At 41.4% G+C, this 22,956-nt stretch overlaps 1 protein-coding gene across 5 annotated transcripts in view; it reads right to left on the reverse strand.

The window, feature by feature from the left end:
- NRDE2 (NRDE-2, necessary for RNA interference, domain containing) overlaps nucleotides 1-22,956 on the reverse strand; it is a 73,114-nt gene that overhangs the window by 41,971 nt on the left and 8,187 nt on the right. For 4 of the 5 annotated variants that reach the window (XM_017882298.1, XM_017882297.1, XM_017882296.1 and 1 more), the window contains exons 2-7: nucleotides 17,424-17,532; nucleotides 15,989-16,222; nucleotides 11,848-11,997; nucleotides 3,379-3,826; nucleotides 2,160-2,565; nucleotides 379-512 (exon numbers count right to left, since the gene is read on the reverse strand). In XM_017882298.1, coding sequence (XP_017737787.1) covers nucleotides 379-512; nucleotides 2,160-2,565; nucleotides 3,379-3,826; nucleotides 11,848-11,997; nucleotides 15,989-16,222; nucleotides 17,424-17,532 — 1,481 coding nt within the window. Of the gene's footprint in view, nucleotides 1-378; nucleotides 513-2,159; nucleotides 2,566-3,378; nucleotides 3,827-11,847; nucleotides 11,998-15,651; nucleotides 15,969-15,988; nucleotides 16,223-17,423; nucleotides 17,533-22,956 lie in introns of those variants that run through there. The other variant, XM_017882299.1, reaches the window with a different exon arrangement.

Here is a 22,956-nt window from a genome sequence, read left to right on the forward strand (position 1 = left end):
GGGAGGGGAGGGGAGGACTGAAGGGAAGGGAGGAGAGAGAAGAGGAGGGAGAGGAAGGAGGGAGGGAAAAGAAAAGGAAAAAGAAAGAAGGCAGGCAGGATGAGAGGGTGGGTCCTCAGACAGCCTTTATGTTGTGAAGGAGGGGAAGTGTCTTTACCTATCCATATCTCACCACTTTCATTACAAAACTTCCCTCAGATCACTGGACTATTTCTAAGAAGTCCTCCTCAGCAGACTGATATAAAGGAGGATATGATATTTTAAAATCTACCACACCACCTCTCATTATCCACACCACCTCTCATTATCCACACCTTCCCCCTCTCCCTCCCTCCGAAGAGCCAGAAAGAAAGAGATGAGGCGAGCAGAGCTGGGTACCTGTCCTTTGGTAGGCAGATCTTTCACGCTGTCAGGTTTGAAGAAGGTGAAGTCCACCATGGCCTGGAACAATGAGACGGCCTTCTCAGAGTGGCCGGCCTGCCGCAGAAAGTGGCACTGCTGAAGAAAGAGTGCTGCAAACAGGAGGGCAAAGGGGAAGAAGCCAGGCTGATACCACTAAAGGGAAAGAATGTACTTCTCAAAACAGGCAATTAACACACTGAGAACATCTTTTACCTGCAATCACCGTTAATTTACAAAGCTATGATACATATCCTGATTTAAAGCATCTCACACAGTATTATAAACCAAGTATGTTTGTTCTAAATTTTGTATGAAACCACAGAACACAAATATTAACACTAAAAACTATATATAGTACACAGAAATAAATCAAGAGGTTGGTCTGAATGCTATCAAATAATCAGAGCTCATTATTACAAGAAAATTGTAGAAAAGGATGGCGTAGCAGATTTTTATCAGGAAGCAAAGAGCTGTATTCAATTGATCACTAGATGGCATTATTCGCCAGCAACTTTCGTCCTATGTTCGGAGTCGGCTATAAAAAAATTAAAGTTCCATGTCTGAATATTCCAGTTCATCTTACTTGTGGTACAATTCCAGCTACTAAATAACACTAAACTATTTGAGTAGATCACAAACAGTAACAAATTCAAGACTCTGTGTCAGTGTGATAAATGCTTATTATTTTGAGAGCAATGTATTTCTATCTTTAGATGCCAATAGTAATCAATACTCAGTAACAGGGGTTGTGATCAAATAAATGCCGGACACTGAGCTAGACTTGCCACAGATTATCTCGCTTACTGTGCACCACAGTCCTGTAAAGCAGGTTTATAGTATTGTTGCTGATGGAGAAACTGGGGCTCAAAGAGGACCTGCCCAAGGACACACCAGAGCCAGTGAAGGGCAAAGCCTTCACGATTCAAGGTCAGGAGTGATACGCTCTGGCTCAGCAAAACATGCAGCCTCCAACATCTCAATACTGTCAAAATTTATATTCCAGGCTCCTTCAGTACAGACCAAAAATGTTAACAGCATAATAATGCCCAAAACTTCTATTTTATGCAGTGGTTCCCAGTCAGGGCATCTCACAGACATTACTGCCTGGGACCCTGTAATTGGGTGAGACAGGTACACGCATCTCAACAGATAAGGCCATCGACTGCCAAAGCAGTTAAGAGATTTGCCTGTTTACTTGGCTAATCAGCAGAACCTTGTCCAGTGATATCTTAACTCTACTGGCTCTATTGCCCCCACCTGCCCTGGGAGCTGGGGGCAAATTTGTCTTTTTTTTTTTTTTTGAGACGGAGTCTCGCTCTGCCGCCCAGGCTGGAGTGCGGTGGCCGGATCTCGGCTCACTGCAGGCTCCGCCTCCCGGGTCCACGCCATTCTCCTGCCTCAGCCTCCCGAGTAGCTGGGACTACAGGTGCCCGCCACCACGCCCGGCTAGTTTTTTTTTTGTATTTTTTAGTAGAGACGGGGTTTCACCGTGTTAGCCCGGATGGTCTCGATCTCCTGACCTCATGATCCGCCCATCTCGGCCTCCCAAAGTGCTGGGATTACAGGCTTGAGCCACCGCGCCCGGCCTCTGGGGGCAAATTTGTTATCAAAAAGAGTTGTAATACTTTTTTAAAAAAATCAGTTCTATCAAACAATTCAGACTTTTCTAGAATAAATCAAAATAGATCTTCATTTTCAAGTAAAGCCAAAAGAAAGTCTAACTCCTCCCACGTAACTGGATCTGGTTATCTCCTTACCAAACATGGCCTCTTCCGTGCCAGGCAACGCAGGGTGAGATAAGATGCTGCCGTCCTTAACAGCAGACAAAGTGCTCAAGCATTTTCCATAAAGACTGTGAATTTTTGATATTGAAAAGGTACTAAACTGGCTCTGGCAAAATAAAAGGTATTTCTGCCAAAGGGCTGTATTATTGGGATGCAAAAATATCAGTTTCTGCCACTCTTTGACCAGAGTGGAGGGCTCCCAGAACTCTGTGCAGAGCTTCAGCTTGGCCAGTTTCAGATCCACACTGCTCTGGTTGCTCTCAATGGCCCGCTCCAGAATGGCCAGCTTCTTCTCCAGAATGAGCTTCAGGGACCTCTTTCGCTTTTCCTGCTCTCCTTCCTCGATGGCATACAGGCCAGGCCTTTTCATGACCTCGTCCTCAACAACAAAAACACCAATTGACAAATGCAAATGGACCTGGGAGATCCTCAAGAGTTTCAACAAAGCGTAGTGATTTTCTTACCACCCCCTAGGGACTTTCTTAAACCACCGGTTCGCCACAATTTCTTTTAAAGAACACTTGGATCCTGAGGTGCTTGTGTCACCTGGTATGTCTTATCTTGTGTTTCTCACTTAACTGTCCACTCTCTGCCATTTTAAGCTTTGATTTCTGTATCAATGACTGGCATATAATGCCTTGAAAGTCTTTTCTGAGAGCAGATCTTACCAATAAAAGGGCCAAATGTGGCACAAAATATGGTAATTGTATGAGTGGTTCAAAATGAGAGACTCAGACAAACCCACAAGTTTTCGAAAGGGAATGCATAGCTCTAACTGGGTAATACACTGAGCAGCCCTCTCTCTTTCACAACTCTGTGAGCTCTGCCTCTTCTGTTTGTACTTCAGGAATGCCCTTCCCTATCTGGTGAACATCCCTTCTTCTTTCAAGATTGCGTTGAACTTTACCTTCTCCTTCTTGGTAGCTCTTTCTCCTCCCTCAATGCAAATCATCCCCTCACTCCACTCCCAAGTTACACATTACAGCATTTACTACCCCAGAGTTGCATGTATTCTTCACATGTCCATTCTCCTCACTGGACTCTGAGCGAGCTCAGGGCAAAGGCTCTAATAATCTTTGTATGCACAGTGTCAAATTTCCTCATTAGCTCAAAAATTGCTGCAGAGTCCATCAGTTTGCCCAAAATCAGGAATGTCCTTCTAAGGTAAGAGAATTGGGATGGCAACACATACCTGAAAAGCAACGAATGCCATCCACAGCTGCGTATCCCGAGGATTCTCCCGCACCCTCCTGTTAAACTCCTCCACCTTGGCCTTGAGAGCCGCACTCTCGCTGTCTGGCTGTGTGTCTGGCTGCTTTGATTCCTGCTCTGGAGGACCCTGTCCTTGTAGCCACTGTGTGGTTGACTGATCATAAATCCCCAGAGGATTCAACCAGGTTGTAACAGGAGCTGCATCTTCCAAGTCCTTCACTGGTATAAAGGAGATGGGCTCAGATGAGGGAGGTTCAGTTTTACTGCTGATGGCAGCTCCATCAATGTTCATTAATCCCACACTCTTCTTCGTAAAATAGCGTTCAACCTGCTTGCGTGAATGCTTCTTCTCTGTGGAAGTCCCTTCCCAAGATATGCACTGCTTCTTAGGGTTAATGCCAAGGCAGGAGTCTCCTTTCCTCTTGTATCTGATATTAGAAAAAGAAAAAAAGTCACTGAGGGAATATGTGTACTACCTCTGAATGACTGAAGGCGCATTAGACCTAAACTCTTGTTATGCAGGTTCACTGCATATATCCAAATTCACCTTACCTTCAGATTGTTTCTATCTGGAGATACACAAGGACTAGCAATTAACTTTTTTTCTGCCTGGCTTGACTTCCTCCTATAACACTTCAACTCTTTGCTAACATCTCATGAATTTCAGATCATGCCTGTCTTCTAGATCTTAGTAATTTCTATTTTCCTGGAACCTTGTAAAGAACTGTCACACACATTATGTCATTTGATCATCACAGCCATATGTGACAGGCAAGGCAAAAATTATCATCCCCTCTCTTAACTGTTCCTAAATAAGGACACTGAGGCCTGGGAACCTGGATCATCTGTCTCCTAGACCAGTCCTGTTTTCTCAATATTTTCCTGTGTCCCTACTTACGAAGGTAACATATAGGCCTAAGATTCCTTTTTTAATCCTGAAACAAAGTATGTCAAATGAAATTACATTTAGTTATTTTCTACTCTAGAGGAAAAGAGGTTGGGTTCTAAAACGCTTTTATGGAACGTGTAGGCGTCCCCAGAGTTAACAAACACATGACTACTGAATATTTCCACAGGCAAAAGCTAAGGAAAATTGTACATTTTTCTGTATGTATGTTAGCAAACAATTCAATTTTAAAAATGGGCAAAAGATCTGAACTGAAATTCCACAAAAGAAGACATGAATAACCAATAAGCATATAAAAAAAAATACTCAACATCATTAGTCAACAAGGACATGCAAATTAAAACCACAATGAGGTACCCCACACACCAACTAGAACAGTTTTAAATTAATATGTAAAAGGCTGACAACACCAAATGTTGGTGAGTAACCTGTGGAGGAACCAGGACTCTCATCCGCTGTCAGCAGGAATGTAACCTGGTATAATCACTTTGGGAAAAGATCTGGCTGTTTCTTAAAAAACTCAACACAGACCTAACCTATGACCCAGCAATTCTATTCCTACATATTTACCCAAGAAAAAGGAAAGCATATGTCTACACAAAGACGTGAGCACAAATGTTCTCGACAGCTTTATTCCTAACAGCCAAACACTGAAAGAGTCCACGTGTCCATCAATAGAAGATGGATAAGGAAACGAAGGTACAGCCATACAATGGAATACTACCAGCAGTAAAAAGGAGCTACTGGTAAGTGCCTTATGGACGGATGATCTCAAAAACATTACGCTGAGTGAAAGCAGCCAGATACAAAAGAGTACACACTGCATAATTCCACCTACATGACATTCTAGAACAGGTACAATGAATTGATGGTGGAAACAAATGAGAACAGTGATTGCCTCTGGGAGAATGGGGTGCAAACTGACCAGAAAAGAGCACGAGGAAACTTTTGGGGGTCATAGTAATATTTCACATTTTAATAAACGTTCGGGTTATACAGGCGTGTATACATTTCCCGAAACTCAAGAGAATGAAGCTTTGTGCATTACATTGCATGTACATTTTTGATTAAAGTAATAAAACTAAATAAATATTGACTCTTGACCTCTAGTTAATAATACCCATGCTCAAGTATATAGGGGGTTGTTTATTGATCTGCAGTTTACTTTGAAATGCATCAAAGAAATAGGATGGGCTGATGGATGGACAGATATGGCAAAGCAAGTACAATACAAAGTTAATGGTAGATGTGGGGGGCAGTTATATGAACATTCACTGTAAAAATCTTTCAACTTTTGCTGTATATTAAAATTTTTTCCTAATAAAATTGGAAATGCTGTGGGGAGAAAAAGGCAGGGGAGAACTGCCTTTATCTTCTATCAGCTCCCAGGAAACTCCGCTCCACTTCACCTTGGTTCAGGGCCGGGGTCTCTCCCTCACCTCTGTGGCTTCTCCACCATCAACAGGTCCCCTCTCTAAGCGCCTTTGCCCTCCTCACTGACCAAACACAGCAAATTTCATGGCAGGGGACTATTTTCTCACAGACACAAACATTCTCTCTCAAACCTTTTATCTGGCCTCCCTCCCAATACTTTCTAGACTATCTCATGATAATCTCTTGTCATTCCATTTATGAGTCAAAAAGAACCTTAACAAAGGTGTGATGAGATAAAATAGCACTAATGTAGGCCGGGCGTGGTGGCTCACGTCTGTAATCCCGGTACTTTGGGAGGCCGAGGTGGGCGGATCACCAGAAGTTGGAGTTCGAGATCAGTCTGGCTAACATGATGAAACCCCATCTCTACTAAACATACAAAATTAGCTGGGCGTGGTGGCACACGACTATAATCCCAGCTACTTGGGAGGCTGAGGCAGGCGAATCGCTTGAACCCAGGAGGTGGAGGTTGCAGTGAGCCGGGATCAAGCCATTGCACTCCAGCCTGGGCAACAGAGTGAGACTCGGTCTCAAACAAAAAAAAAAAAAAAAAAAAAATTGCACTAATGTAGTTCTAAACAAGGCTACTATTCCCTAAGGAACAAAGTTAAAAAGCTAGTTTTGTTCTCCTTAGTCCTCTTTTAATAGTATTGATTCCTCATTAGTCTCACAAAAAATATACAATATTTTAGATATTCGTATAATCTCTTGAAAAATGTTTACTGTTTCCTGACTTTAAACTAACAGCTGTATTTTTATAACAAATTAGATGGAAATGATAAGGGAAGGGGAAAACTGTTACTGGCCTATATTACTATCTACTTTCAGACACTATGTGTTTCAGTAGGTATTTATATGTGTGCACATACATCCTTTTTAAAAATAGTTGATATCACATAGTTTCAGGCCTTCCTTCCTACTTTAAGCATCTCCCTATACCATTAATCTTAGAAAATATAATTTTTATTGACTTCAAACTGTTCCATTGTATGAATGTGCCATAATTTATTTAACCATTTCCCAATTGTTAGACATTTAGGTTGTATCCAATTTATCACTTAGCATAAGATCTTAATAATTATACAGGACCTAGGCTGCAATTTAACACAAAGTTTCCGCAAATGAAGGCACTTTTCCTATAAAATCCTTATCAAATAATCAACTAACAGCCAGGCATGGTAGCTCACACCTGTAATTCCAGAACTTTGGGAAGCTGAGGTGGGTGGATCAATTAAGGCCAACATGGTAAAACCCCATCTCTACTAAAAATATAAAATTTAGCCGGGCTGTCTTGAACTCCTGACCTCAAGCGATCCGCCCACCTCAGCACTTTGGGAGGTCAAGATAGGCGGATCATGAGGTCAGGAGATTGAGACCATCCCAGCTAACATGGTGAAACCTCATCTCTACTAAAAATACAGGGATTACAGGAGTGAGCCACTGCACTGGTCTACAAAAAAATTTGTAGGGTTTCCCTCTGTTGCCCAGGCTGGAGTGCAGTGACGCAATATAGCTCACTGCAGCCTCAAACTCCTTCAGCAGTCCTCCCGCTTCAGCCTCCTGAATAGCTGGACTACAGGCATACGCCACCACACTCAGCTAATTTTTAAATTTTTTGTAGAGACACAGCCTTACTATGTTGTTGAGCCTTGTCTTGAACCCCCGGCCTGAAGCAATCCTCCTGTCTTGACCTTCCAAAGTGCTGGCACTACAAGTATGGGTCACTGCACTTGGCCAAAAATCTTTATATATGTAAAGTCCTTAGAAGAATGCCTGCCATACAGTAAGGGTTAGATAAGGTTAAACTATTATTTTATCAAAGTTGGCTCCTAAACATAAGCCAACTATTTTATCTGGTATATAGCCAAAGAAATAACAATCTATTCCAAAAATGGAGAAAAAACTGCCTGAGCTGAACTTCACTATCAGACAGTATATTAGTCTTAAGGAATTTTCCAAATATAGTTTGACTCTAATTTTCAAGTTATACACTAACTTTAGAACCTAACCCCTGCTCACCACAATCCTCCTGTACAGAGTCACAGTGGGATGCTCACAGGCGTAGACAATGTGCTACTCTATATGGAGTCAAATCTGACCTCCTGGAACTTCCACTCATTAGTACTGGTTCTAACTTGACAAGCCACACAAAACATTGTCAATCCAGCCTCCAAAGGACAGTCCAACCAAGCTTAAAAGACAATGATCGGGGGTGGGATGGGGGGAAAAAAGAAAAAAAGAAAAAAACAATGATCATATCCCTGCCTAGGCCAAATGCCCACCTAGTCCTCACATGACAGTGCTAGTCAAATTTTAAGTGTTCACCTTCATTTCAATGCTCTCAGTGTGTCAGTGTTCCCCCTAAAGTGTGAAAATTCAGTACCCGACACAAAATTGTTAACTGCAGAACCAGTTCAAACTACTTCAACTTTGTCAATAACAGAACGATGAGTTGTTTTTCAGTTGCAGTGGACCCACAGCTCGCCAGTCACAAGCTCATGCAGGTGAATCAAGTGTGCCCAATTGGTGACCCCAAAGCCAGGGAACAAAAATGTTAATTAACCACATAGGGAACCAAGGTACCTGAACCAAGGAGCACGGACCAAATTAAGAAGTGAGGGGAGTTGCTGCCACATGAACTTAAGAGCCAAGAACCCACAGGCCGGGCACAGTGGCTCATGCCTGTAATCTCAGCACTTAGTGAGGCCGAGATGGGTAGATCACGAGGTCAGGAGATTGAGACCATCCTGGCTAACATGGTGAAAGCCCATCTCTACTAAAAATACACAAATACAAAAAATTAGCCAGGCATTTACCTTCCCAGAGTCCACGCATGTGAGTTGGGTCAGGTGCACTGGCCCAATGGAAAAGAGAAAGAAAGAATAAAAGCTAGAGAGAGTGAAGCAAATGCAAGATACAAAGTGGGATGGAAGAATTAAATCCAAAGCTCCAGGCAATCAAAATGAATGCAGGTTGAATAAACTCAGGCAAATTTTAGTGGCATACGGGAAAAAAAAAAAAAATTAGTCGGGCATGGTAGCACACACCTGTAGTCCCAGTTACTTAGGAGACTGAGGCAGAGAGGAGGCGGAGGTTGCAGTGAGTCAAGATCGCGTCACTGCACTCCAGCCTGCAAGACAGAGCGAGACTCCGTCTCAATAGAAAAAAAAAAAGAGACAAGAACCCTACACTGTCTGTCTCTATAACCCAATCAAATCACGCCTCGATGCAGTTTCCTATCTCCCTCACAGTTACTCTCTTCCTCTAAAACACAGACCCCATTTGGGGGAGACAGATTCAAGTGATGCCTCCTATTGACCTTGCAATAAAGCTGCTACGTCTCTCAAAAGCTGGTGCCATAGTATTGACTTCTATGCACTTGAGGCATTAAGCCCATTGCTCAGTGACAGTATTCCCACTGTCTTCTGACCAGCTCAGATGGCCATGGTATCAATATCTTCTCAGAGCTGGACACCAACAGTTACTAATCCAGCTACTAATCCAGGCAAGATGTGTCTTGTGTAAACTTTACCAAATGGCTAGGAAATCACAATGCCCTAAGCCCTTTAGCAGTGGTATCCTTGAGGTTTAGATTAATAAGGCTGTTTCCAATTACTTCCTAAGTCTGTGCCATTCATTAGCAGAAGCTCAAGAGCCACTCTTTGTTAATACGTTCTCCTCTTTTCATCTATTAATAAATACTAACCCTTTATGTTTGCATACCAATTTCCAATTCCATATCAAATATTCTGATATTTGAGCACAAGCCATGGCAGAAGTTGCAATTTCCAATTTACAAAGGAAGGAACAGAGGCTCAGACAGGTCGGATGACTTGCCTGGAACTATATTGCTAGTAGATGGCAAAGTCAGAATGAGAACCAGAGTCCTCTGTTTCCAAATCTAGAAAACATCCTACCAACACACCCTGTCTCATCTTTCTGCATGGGCAGTGAAAGAACATTTGAAATGTGAAGTCAGAGACATGAGGGTTCAAATCCCAACCCTGTGGCTGCCTGGCTGCATGATCTTGTGCAGTTACTTAACCTCTCCGCAATTTCTTTTCCTCATTTGTAAAATGAAGAGGGTTCTCCTCTTCCTCCTCACAAGCAGCTGTGAGGATCAGACAGGCTGACTTAAGTGAAACAACACACACAGCACCATGGCCACTACCTCATGTCCAATCTTGTTTGTTGACTGCCCATCTTTTTTTTTTTTTTTTTTTTTTGAGATGGAGTCTCACTCTGTCACCCAGGCTGGAGTGCAGTAGCACAATTTCGGCTCACTGCAACCTCCATCTCCCAGGTTCAAGCGATTGTCCTGCCTCAGCCCTCCCAGTAGCTGGGATTACAAGCATGCAACAACATGCCCAGCTAATTTTTGTATTTTTAGTAAAGATGGGGTTTCACCATGTTGGCCAGGCTGGTCTCGAACTCCTGACCTCAAGTGATCCACCCACCTCAGCCTCCCAAAGTGCTGGGATAACAGGCATGAGCTACCATGCCTGGCCCAACTGCCCATCTTTTCTTGGGAATCTACCACATCTGGGTGTGCCTTTGGTGGCACAGAAAACCAAGTAATACCTCAAGGAGCATTAAGATAACTCAAAAATACATGAATACATTGAAAATATAATAGTCGGTTATGCTCAACCATAAAGTTTCCACTGACAGTAGGTAGATTAAATATGTACTGAATAAAACAACTCATCAGGAAGGAAATTTTAGTTGGAATTGCTTACATGGTGAGGTATAATGTCAGGATAAGTGACTACAGGATTAAAATTTGGAGACACAGCAAAATAATGGAAATGGAAATTTATTTCACAAAGTCATTGGTCTATAAAGAATAATAATCTTCAAGATCTCCTCTTGTCTTTGTATTCTAAAACTGATGATTCTCTGTCTTCAATTCTCACTATCTGTAAACTGTTTGGGAACAGATTGTGTGTTACTGTTCTTTATGTTCCTCACGGTTTCTTATGAAGTACTAAATGTCTAAAGCAGGGGTATGAGATACGGTTTGACTGTGTCCCCACCCAAATCTCATCTAGAACTGTAACTCCCATAATCCCCACATCGTGGGAGGGGCCTGGTGGGAGGTAATTGAATCATGGGGCAGGTCTTTCCCGTGCCATTCTCGTGATAGTGAGTGTCACGAGAGCTGATGGTTTTATAAAGGGCAATTCCCCTGGTTTTATAAAGAGCAGCTACCATGTAAGACGTGCCTTTGCTCCTTTTTCACCTTCTGCCATGATTGTGAAGTCTCCCCAGCCATGTAGAACTGTGAGTCCATTAAAACTCTTTTTCTTTATAATTTACCCAGTCTCGGGTATTTCTTCACAACAGTACGAAAATGGACTAATACCATATCCAATCTTTTGGTTTACCTGGGCCCCATTGGATGAAGAATTGTCTTGGGCCACACATAAAATATACTAACACTAATAATAGCTGATGAGTTTAAAAAAAAAAAAAATCACAAAAAAAAAGGTCATAATGTTTTAAGAAAGTTTACAAATTTGGGTTGGACAAGTTTGGTCTAAAGGGTTTAGTAAGTACTCAAATATTTTTGATTGCCAGATTAGAGGGGAAAAGTTCAAACTCTATTACTAAAGCAAGTATCACCTATTTTTTATGATTTTTTTAATGATTTTTATGATTATCTGATGGTGTATGCTAGAAACATTTTGAGAAAGTCCTTACCACTAAATGTCATTTTTTAAATGACAGAAGTTGGGGGTGGATAAATAAAAGCTTTGCCACTTTAAAAAATGGCATATAGGTTAGACCAAATGGTTACCAGACATTCTGTCACAATTTATTATTACAAGGTACTTTTGGATTCACTTATTCAACAAATACTTATAGAACGCCTACTGTGCCAGGCACTATGGCAAGCACCGAGGATAAATAAGATTAATCTGACTTGAATTCAAGCATTAAGCTTTCATTTTAGAATATGAGATAAGACATGTGCCTGAACAATGCAATAAATAAAACACAACAGAACAGATGAAAGAAACAGGCAGACAGACAGTGCCAAGAGAGTTCCAAGGAGAAAAAAGTTACTTTCCTACAGCGAAAATTGGGGCAAAACAAGGTGGCTACCTTGCTATATCCCCTCGGTAGAGAGACTTGTACTCCCAGTTCGCAGGATCTGGTTTCTTATCTGTTCTGAAGGTTTCTCCCGTCACAGCCTGAATGTCCTCAAGCCAAACAAAGCGATGTCCAGTATCAGCTGAAGCATTATTTCCTTGACTGTGAGACAAAGGAAGAAGGGAGAAGCACTTTAAAAATCTTCCAGAGACACAGTTGGCATTTTTAGCAATATGAGAGTTAAACACTTCAAACTCCACATAGCATCAAACACGCCCAAGTACATAAAATGTACATGTGCCACAGAGATGGAAGAGGACTCTCACTCTGGGCAAAGAATTTTAAAAAATAAAGCAAAACCTGTCACCACTAAATGACACTCTACCAACAAAAGAAGTCTTCCTATCTCAAAAATTAACCTGAAGAATACAGGTATACAGGAGTTCTCTTAAAATGTTTCATTTAGATTACTGTAACCTTGAATTTCAAATATATTTATAAACAAAGTCTTTTCTTAAAAAGTATTCCTGCTCTGAGGCACCTTAGAGGGCTAGGCAGAGGGAACTCCCACACCTCCCAAGGTGACAAGCACCGACATTCAAGTGCACTGCCCTAACTTCACCTAACTCACCTGAAAGTGCCTAGATAGTTTATTCCAACTCAAAACCTCTCAAAAAAGCCATTGCTCCGAACTGTTCAGCCTCCAACATTACTTAGGCTTGGTCTCAGCCTCATTTTTACGGTCTGGACTCTGTTTGCCGTTTTGCTTATACGTCTGGACCTTGTACATAAAGGGCAGAATCACGAGGCTCCCCTGAAGACAAGACCCTAATCTATCTCTCTGAACCAATGTGTAGGCTGGCAGACTTTCAGCTCAGATACAAAAGGAACCACTCCCGGGGCGTTAAGTGAGAGGGAGGGAAGGTTTTTCTGGCATCTAACATCTTCTTCCTCTAAAGAACATCAGTTCATAATGCTGCTGACACAAGAAGGTGCCAAAGTAGTCAAAACAGCCATTAACTGTTGCTCCATCTCTGCTTTTCAGCTCTGCCCAGGTACAAATAAAGATGCTGGAGGCTTCTTAGTTATTCTTGGCAGGGAATACAAGGGAATGGCATTTCAGGAACACTAGCTACTCAATAAATAGTTGTTGAATGATGAGCCTCAGGTTAATGTATGGAGATTTCAATACATTTCCCTTCAGAACAACTGCAGAGGGCTCTCTGTCTACAAAAGCCGTAAGACGCAATGAAAAGGTGGAGAGCCTACTGCAAACTGATTGATGCACTCAAGAAAGAAATGGAAAGCCAACTGGGAGAAAAAAAGGAGAGGCCAGCTGCAGACCACCCCTGAGGAGTCAACAGGTCCTTTCCTCTCCCCTTGGTGGTACTGAGCTAAGGAAGCAGGATGTGGTAGTCCGGGCTGTGTGCAAGGAAGGGCTGCCTCCACCTAAAGGTGAGGGAAAGCTCATCCCAGAAACTCAATGTCAGTTAGTAGCTGTGGCCTCTGGGGAATCATTTGTCATCACCCTGAAACAGAGTCTCATAGGATCTGCTACCCTCATGAACCCACTTTCCTGACATCACAGAAAGACTCTCACAACTCACTAATATTGTAGTCCTTGTCTATGTGGAAATAAATAATTCTTTCAGGTCACCTTCTCAGGAAGAGAATACATAAGTTAATAACAAGACAGTAAAACAGAAGGACAAGAACAATCTTAATAAGGATAGTCTATAAAATATCAATAAACTTAAACATGCTATCTGGATCATAAAACTATCAAGAGGCTATAAAGATTCCCTGACATGATTAAGCATAGGCTGAAATTAACTATCCTTCAAGTTCTAAAGACAGTTCCTGTATGGTTTCGGGAAATCCTTTAAAACTCATTGTCCCCAGCTATAAAAAAGGACAAGTAGCTAAAAGGTGAGTTTTGGGAAGACATAACAATTAAAGTAGCTTGCTTTAAAGACATAGTAAAAAGTAAGGATACCAACAATATATTCATTCATTCATGTAACAAAAACGAATTCAGTGCTTACTCTCTATTGGGTCCCGTGCACCAAGTGCTGTGGGAATATAGTGGTAAGCAAGACAGGCCTGATTCCTACCCTCAAAATTCAGTCAAATTCAGAACCTTTTGCTCAACTGCTTTATTTTTTCCACTAAAGAGCAAGCTTGGGGGCTGGGCGCGGTGGCTCATGGCTGTAATCCCAGCACTTTGGGAGGCAGAGGCAGGCGGATTACCTGAGGTCAGGAGTTCGGGACCAGCCTGGTCAACATGGAGAAACTCCATCTCCACTAAAAATACAAAAACTAGCCAGGCATGGTGGCACATGCCTGTAATCCTAGCTACTTGGGAGGCTGAGGCAGGAGACCTGCTTGAGCCTGGGAGGTGGAGATTGCAGTCAGTCGAGATCATGCCACTGCACTCCAGCCTGGCCGACAGAGCAAGACTCTGTCTCAAAAAAAAAAACAAAAAAAACAAGCTTGGGTTACAGGTAGAGCTCTCCAACACTAATCTGTTATCAGAGGGATCCCATAAGCCTGCAGTGACTGCCTCTTGGAATGGAAACATTAAGGGCCAGTTTCCAGACTTGCTCCAACACAGAGCCCTCGCTGACATCAATGGGACTTCTAAGCACACAATGGAAGTAACTAACTCCTGAAGGCCGGGCGCAGTGGCTCATGCCTGTAATCCTAGCACTTTTGGAAGCTGAGGCAGCTGGACTGCTTGAGGCCAGGAATTCGAGACCAGCCTGGCCAACACGGCAAAACCCCATCTCTACGAAAAATACAAAAATTAGCTGGGTGGGGTGGTGCATGCCCATAGTCCCAGCTACTTGGGAGGGTGATGCACGAGAATCGCTTGAACCCGGGAGGCAGAGGTTGCGGTGAGGCAAGATCACACCACTGCACTCCAGCCTGGGTGACAGAATGAGACTCTGTCTAAAAAAAGGAAAAAAAAAATCCTGAAGAGTTGCAAAAATCTCAACAGCACTATTTCTTTTTTAGAGATGTTCTAGACAGGTACCTAGGTTTTCTCTCTTCTAGACCATATGAGCAAAAAAAGGAGAAAGTTAAATGAGCAATAATTCGGTAATTTCACCATACACCACCTGTCCTAACTACAGGCAAATACCCCTCTACTTAGGAAGACATTCAACTAGGCACAGAGAAAAAGGTGTATTGAGCACCTATGCTGTGTCCATCCTGTAGAATGAATTGAACAACATGCTCAAGGTAGAAAGCAGAGTAGGCCTCAGTGGCTCATGCCTGTAATCCCAGCACTTTGGGAGGCCGAGGTGGGTGGATCACCTGAGGTGAGGAGTTCAAGACCAGCCTGACCAACATGGTGAAATCCTGTCTCTACTAAAAATACAAAAAATTAGCCAGGCGTGGTGGCGGATGCCTGTAATCCCAGCTACTCGGGAGGCTGAGGCAAGAGAATCACTTGAACCCGGGAGGTAGAGGTTGCAGTGAGCCAAGATCGCGTCACTGCACTCCAGCCTGGGAAACAGAAGTGAAACCCTGTCCCCCCGCCAACCAAAAAAAAAAAAAAAAAATCAGAGTAACATATGGGAGAAATAAAGCCCCCAAGTAATGGAAATACTATAGTCATGAGCTGTTTTCCACCACCTTCGACATAGTGGTCTTAAACAAATATGAAAGAGAAAAGGAAAAGGACAAATGTAACAATTATTTAAGTGCTATGTTAATCTTAAAAGGGTGTGTGATCACGTATACACACAGGAGTTGACAGCAGTGACTGAATGAAAGATAGATGAAGGCAGAGAAAGATGCTTCCCTTACCGTGAGCGTGGAGACCCACGGCTCTCAGAGGGGGATCCCTCATCTCTGAGGTGCACTGACTCACAGACCCGCCGCGGCACATCTGCCATCTTCTGAAAATCCCAAGGACTTGTTGTCTGAACCAGACTCACACAATCATCACTATGTCTAAATAACATTTCTCAAATAAAATCATGTCCTTAATTGTTTTCCTTCTCTGTTTTAAGCTGATATAATGGTAGAGCTCTCTTCTGATTGAGTGACTAAATGGTTATTCGAGGATCTAATTTGTGACAACAATGAAGGGAGAAAAACTCAGGACTTAAAATATCATAGGTGCTTGAGAACAGCAACCTACTTTGGTTTCTCAGATTCCCTTTTACTGCCTACGATGCCTCTGGAAGGTTTGTCCTTTTCAGAATCGGTGTCTGTCTCAGACCTGCTGCTACTCGACTGCCCATGCTTCCTCTTTGTTTTCTTATGATGCTGATGCTTCCTTTTCTTCTTTTTCTCTTTCTTCTTTTTTCTGCTTATTTGTTTGAGCTTTTGGTTAGTGTCACTTTCATCTGAAGGCTCTGATTTCAGAAGACTCCTGTTTGGGAAAATCAACATTAGAATTACTTTCTAAAAAGATATAGGAAAAATAATACTATGTAAATAAGTCAACGAATAGTTACGAGGGAACTCTATACATGTTCACACAGATTTACTATTTGCCCATATATTATACAGTAACTTCCTGGATTACACCTCACCAGCAAGACTCAGGAATTGGACCTAAAATAAAAACAGGTGAAGAAATTCTAATTTTAATAGTTTCTAAACCTGTACTTCCATACTTATACATCTTTAAATGAAAGTAATCTACCACTTATCAAATATAGTATTTTTTAAGACATTATTAAAGGTTGGCTGGGTGTGGAGACTCACTCCTATAATCCTAGCACTTTGGGATGCCAAGGCAAGAGAACTGCTGAAGGTGCTTGGGAGTTTGAGACAAGCCTGGGCAACGTAGCAAGACCTCATCTTTATTTAAAAAAAAAATAAAACAGATTTCAAAAAAAAAAATCATTATAAAAGGTTCATTTTCAGTGCCACATATTATGTCAGCATGTCGTTAATAGAAAAAAACAAAACAAAACATTTAATTGTTGTCCATGTTTTCGGAGATGACAATGAGCTCTTCTTCCTCATTACTGAAATATCTACCAGCTTCCTCTCACGCATCAACTAGTCTCAATTTCCAGAGGCTTCTTACACATTTAGAGTATGGGGTTTCAAAGCCTATTAACCCTATTCATGAAATCATCTAGTATATATTTGTGAGAGAACTTATTTCTCAGTTCAATGATCTAAAACAAAATTCTTTCACAGTTGAGGAGAGATGTGTGCCATCTTGCTTTCCCTGATGTTTTCATGCCATTTTTAGTCTTATATTATACAAGCTCCCTCTATTTTTACAAAAGGGTTGAAAATGCAACTAAAAAAAAATCTGAATGATGATATTCTAAAGGTTACTAATGAGGCTAGTAAAGTTACTTGAGAATCACAATGATGCCATTTCCCTCTTGGCCTAATTACAGGCACTAACTGTGTCACGTACTTGCCACTGCAAAGCAAAGAAAAAAAAATTAACACAAGGGGTAAGGGAAAATAGTCAAAGATCACCTCATTACTTTAAGTAAGAGCTTTGCATAGCTCTTTTATTAGACTTTTCTAAGGAGCATCATTTCAGCTAAGCTATAGATAGTAAACTGACAAAAACGAAAACACATCTGTCAAACAAAAACTACCTTGTCAGCGGTGACCCTTCAGAAACATGGGCTGGGGCTGCTTCAGTCTGTTGGCTCAGGGACGTTAGGGATCCAACACAAAAGCTTGGGTTGCTCAGCCAGTCTAACTCTGCACAGGCAAAAGGAGAAAAGATCAATGAAATTAGTTCAACATGATTCTAACGCAGGAGATCTATCCATCTTATCAGCTGACATCCTAATTCACAGCCAGTGTCAGCCAATTTTGAATAGTCAGTCCAAAGTCCATAGAAGCTGAACAGAATCCATGAAATTTTTATTTCACAGGGCATGGCTTTAAAACACTCGAAAATATTCAAGACCAAAATCCTTCCATGATATCAAGCTGCAGCTTAAGCAAAAGCCATGTAATAAGTATGGGCTAAAAGGCAACAAGGCATTATGCATTCCATCCATCCACACTGTCTAATGAGTATGAATACTTCCAGAGCATTAGGTTTTTATGACCTCAAATTTGATTCAGACAATTCCTAAAAGTTAAAAAATCAAATTGACTGGGCGTGGTGGCTCACACCTGTAATCCCAGCACTTTGGGAAGCTGAGAGGGCAGATCACCTGAGATTGGCAGTTTGACACCAGCCTGGCCAACATGGTGAAAAACCGTCTCTAGTAAAAATACAAAAATTAGCCGGGTGTGGTAGCTCACTCCTGTAAACCCAGTGACTGGGGAGGCTCAGGCAGGAGATCGCTTGAACCCAGGAGGCAGAGGTTGCAGTGAGCCAGTATCGCACTACTGCACTCCAGCATGGATGACGGAGTCAGACTCTACCTCAAACAAAACAAAACAAAACAAAATCATGCATAAAAGCCCACCATGCTTAATACTATTACAGAAGATTAAGCTATTTTTTAAAATATTCCATGTTCTACCTTAGTACACTAACTTAACAAACCTTTCCTTATAATAGTATTCTTCTTTGGAAATAAAAACCCGAGATGTCAACTTTTAATGTAAAATTATATAAATGTTAATACTGTGGTGATTATCTCTAGGTGATTATATTAAATGTCTAAAGATTTTCTTCTTTCTGCTTATCCATAATTTCTTACTTTTCTACAGTGAACTATTTCTAAATTACTTACTTTCTAACTTTTAGGAGTCTTAGCTGTGAAGGGAAGAAAAAAACATGGGATGGCAGCAGCAAGGGAGCCCACAGTGGGGTTTGTATTTTGTCCTGTTTTGTTTTAGGATGGGAGGCCAGAGAATATTCATATCCTGAAGAGGAAGAACCCATTAAATGGTTGAAGATACAAAAGAAGAGGGAAACTGCATTTTTGAACAGTTTTATTGAGATATAATTTACATACCATAAGTTTCAGCCATTATTCATGTACAATTTGACAGATTTCTCGTATATTTACAGAGTTGTACAGCCATGTCCAGAACTTTAAAACATTTTCATCATCCCAAAACAAAACCTCAGACCTATTAGCAATCCATCCCTATCACCCACCTCCTGCTTCCCTGCCCCACCCACCTCACGCCTAGCCAAACACTAATCTGCTTTCTATCGCTCTAGATTTGCCTATTTTGGACATTTAATATAAATGAGCTCATATAATATATGTGGTCTTCTGTAACTTTCCACAAAGTTTTCAAGGTTCATCCATGCTGTAGTGTCTATCACTACCTCATTCCTTGTTATTGTCAGATAATATCCCATTTTATGGATTTACCACATTTTACCTGTTAGTTCATGAACACTTGGATTATTTCTTCTTTTTGGCTATTATGAATACTACTACTCGGAATATTTCTGTACAAGTTTTCATATGGACACATTTTCATTTCTCTTGAGTGGACACCTAGGAGCAGAACTGCTGGATGACACGGTAACTCATGTTTAACATTTTGAGCAACTGCCAGATTGTTTTCCAAAGTAGCTGTACCATTTTAGATTCTCATTAACAATGTACAAGAATTCCAATTTCTCCATATCCTTTTTGGTTATATTATCTTTTTTATTACAGTCATCCTAGTGGGTGTGATGTGTTATCTTGCTGTAGTTTTGATTTCCATTTCCCTAATGACTAATGATGCTGAACATCTTTTCATGTGTTTATTAGCCAATCACAGATATTCTCTGAAGAAGTTCTTTATTCTGGATACTAGCTCCTTACAGTAACTGTATTAGTCCATTCTCACACTGCTATAAAGAAATACCCAAGACTGGGTAATTCATAAAGGAAAGAGGTTTAATTGACTTGCAGTTCCACATAGCTGGGGAGGCCTCAGGAAACTCACAATCATAGTGGAAGGCGAAGAGGAAGCAAGGACCTTCTTGATGTGGTGGCAGCAGAGAAAAGAGTAAAGAACCAAGGGGGAAGAGCCCCTTATAAAATCATCAGATCTCATGAGAACTCACTATTGCAAGAACAGCACAGGGCGAACTGCCTCCAGGATTCAATCACCTTCCATCGGTTCCTCCCTTGACACTTGGCGATTATAGGGATTACAATCCTTTTTTTGTTTTTTGTTTTTTTGTGTTTTTTTTTTTTTGAGATGGAGTCTCACTCTGTCACCCAGGCTGGAGTGCAGTAGCCAGATCTCAGCTCACTGCAAGCTCCGCCTCCCAGGTTTACGCCATTCTCCTGCCTCAGCCTCCCAAGTAGCTGAGACTACAGGCGCCCGCCACCTCACCCGGCTAGTTTTTTTGTATTTTTTAGTAGAGACGGGGTTTCACCGTGTTAGCCAGGATGGTCTCGATCTCCTGACCTTGTGATCCGCCCGTCTCGGCCTCCCAAAGTGCTGGGATTACAGGCTTGAGCCACCGCGTCCGGCCCCTTTTCATCTTTTAATCCTCACAACAAGGCTCTATGGCAGGTATTATGGTCACCATTTTATAGAAGAGAAAACTAAGACTCAAAGGGGTTAAGTAATTAGTAAGGTCATACCTAGTAAATGCTAAACAAATGCCCATGCAACCTTCTGTTTTTTTCCTTCTGAGGTTGGTTCCCTTCACTTGGGCCTAATTCCTGGCAAAAGATACATTAAACTAGTTCCTATTGCTCACTGAGATCAAAATTATTTCCACAATAATCAGATTCTATCATGAAAAAGGAAATGTGGAAAAAGACGCAACAAACAGAATTCAGGAAAAGATACTCTCAAACAATTCCAGTATATTTCTACATAAATATTCTAGATAGTGATGACAGCTGGAAGAAAATGTAAAGAAATACAGACATCACAACATACAGTGCGAGACTCTTCAAAGAAAGTCCTTCAGAAGACACGAGAAAGGCTTTTTAAATTTGAGAGATGGGGTATTGCTGTGTTGCCCAAGCTGGTCTCAAACTCCTACGCTCAAGCGATCCTCCTGCTTCAGCCTCCCAAGAAGCTGGGACTACAGGCGTGCCATCACTGTGCCATGCTTTTGAGGATGCAATTGAGGCTTTGCTGTATGGCACTACTGTGGGGGAAAAAAATTCAGAAAGGAAGAAAATTTGGCCAGTGCATCTATTATACTAGCACTTTGGGAAGCTGAGGAGGGAGGACCACTTGAGCCCAGGAGTTCAAGACCGGCCTGGGCAACATAAGGAAGACTCCAACTCTATTAAAAAAAAAAAGAAAGCTCTTGGGTTTTGAACCTGAATCATGATGGATCCTCTGTGACGTTCATGACAATCGAATGACCTTCTGTGGAGCAAAAGGTATTTTCACCTGACAAGAAGTTGTGTTTTATTTTATTTTTTGATAGCATATTAGCAGTAGACATGCAGGGAATATCAGAAGTAATACTCACTGTATGGTAGGCTTGGAAAGATTTTGGAAGTCCTCTAGTCCATGAACTTTCAAACTTTTCTTAGCCAAGGAACTCACTTTTCAAAGAGAATCTTCCAGAGAAGTCCAACAAGAAGAACAGAGAAGGCAGGGATGCTCTCTAGTTGGGAGTTCAGAGGGAGGGGCTGGGTCTGAGATGGCTCTTCAGAGCACAGCCTGGACACCACCCCCTCCCTTATAAACCAACAGCTGGAGTCCCAGTTGTGGCCAAGGGCAAGCATCTGAACCTGAATCTGTGACTCTTCATCCAGTTCTCTCCACCCCACACCATGGGAGCTTCTCTTCACTTCCTCAGCTAAGGTGGCTTGTTCTCCTAAAGTCTCCCTGCAGTTAGTACACGGGGCTCTTATGGCAATCTTCACATTGTAATCTCATTATCTTCCCACTATACTCTAAGCCAAGGGTCAACAACTCAAATCCTTATAGGGACCAGATTAGTAATGACTACTGTGATACTATACAAGTGGCAAAAGGAAAAAGAAACACCACTGGCTTACAACTCTTATATCCAAGTTTCCAGCTCCCTCCCCTCCTCCTACTTGTCACTTCCCAAACTATAGGCCCCATGAGGGCAGGGCCATGACTATTCTCTACTGTATTCCCAACTCCTAGCACAGTGCCTTGGTACAAAGCAACTGAACTCGATAAATATCTGTTGAATAAATAAAATGAAAGAGGATATGTACCACATCTTTGCATGTTTATACCCCAACACCTAATCAAATGAACAAACTGAAGAAATTTGAAATCTTCAAAAAAAATCCATTATCTAGGTATAAAGTACAACTAGTATAATTCTTCCTTTCTTCACTGTAAATGTATATTTAATCATGACATAATTTACTGAACACCAACTTGACGCCCAGGTCGAGGTATTGGGGGTACAGTGGGGAACAAGAAAGGTTCTGCTCACATGGGGCTTATAATTATAATCTTCACTGTCAAATAAAAACTTGCATTGTTAAATTCAATTTTAATTCAACAGAATTCTGGAGAAAGTGATCTGAGATGAAAAGACGCTTTATTAATCGGGTTGCAAAGTCCTTGTCAACAGTTACATCCTCACGTAATTTACATACTTGATGGATATAAAATGTGTACATAGATAACTTCACCAATACTAAGCAAGATGTAACATTTACAGAGAAGACCAGCAGCACACCAAATGCCTACAGTTTAAGAAAGAGAATCCCACTGGCTGACAAGGCTTTTGTGCTTGCAGGTTAGTAAATTACGAGTTGGAATGTGCCTGGAAATTAACACTCTGCCATACATTTTACTATGCATACACACCAAGCAATGTGGAAACATCAGGCAGAAAAATCACGTTAGAACTACTGCCTAACAAAAATAGGCAGGTATCTGGTAGAAATGTAGCATGTATAAATTTTCAGCATAATTTAACAGAAAATAATATAATGAATCACCACTGAATAATTTCAGATGAAATACTTTTTATGAACATTTATTATATAACCCTATTTCTCCATCACTAGTAAAATGCCTTAATTCTATTACACATAGAGGGAGGAAGGAATTGCCATGAAAAGATCTGAACTTTAAAATAGATTTTTAACTATAATTGGATAAAATACCCAAGTTCTACATCCATTCCCCTTCTATTATAACGAAATAGCACTGATTACTAGTTCGTTTGAGTGAACTCAGAGGTAAGTGCTCCTCCTGAGACGGTAATTCAAAAACACATTTCTAGGGCCAACTGTATAAATA

Source organism: Rhinopithecus bieti, unplaced genomic scaffold (assembly GCF_001698545.2).
Source record: "Rhinopithecus bieti isolate Rb0 unplaced genomic scaffold, ASM169854v2 scaffold_12086, whole genome shotgun sequence".
Lineage (NCBI taxonomy): Eukaryota > Metazoa > Chordata > Mammalia > Primates > Cercopithecidae > Rhinopithecus > Rhinopithecus bieti.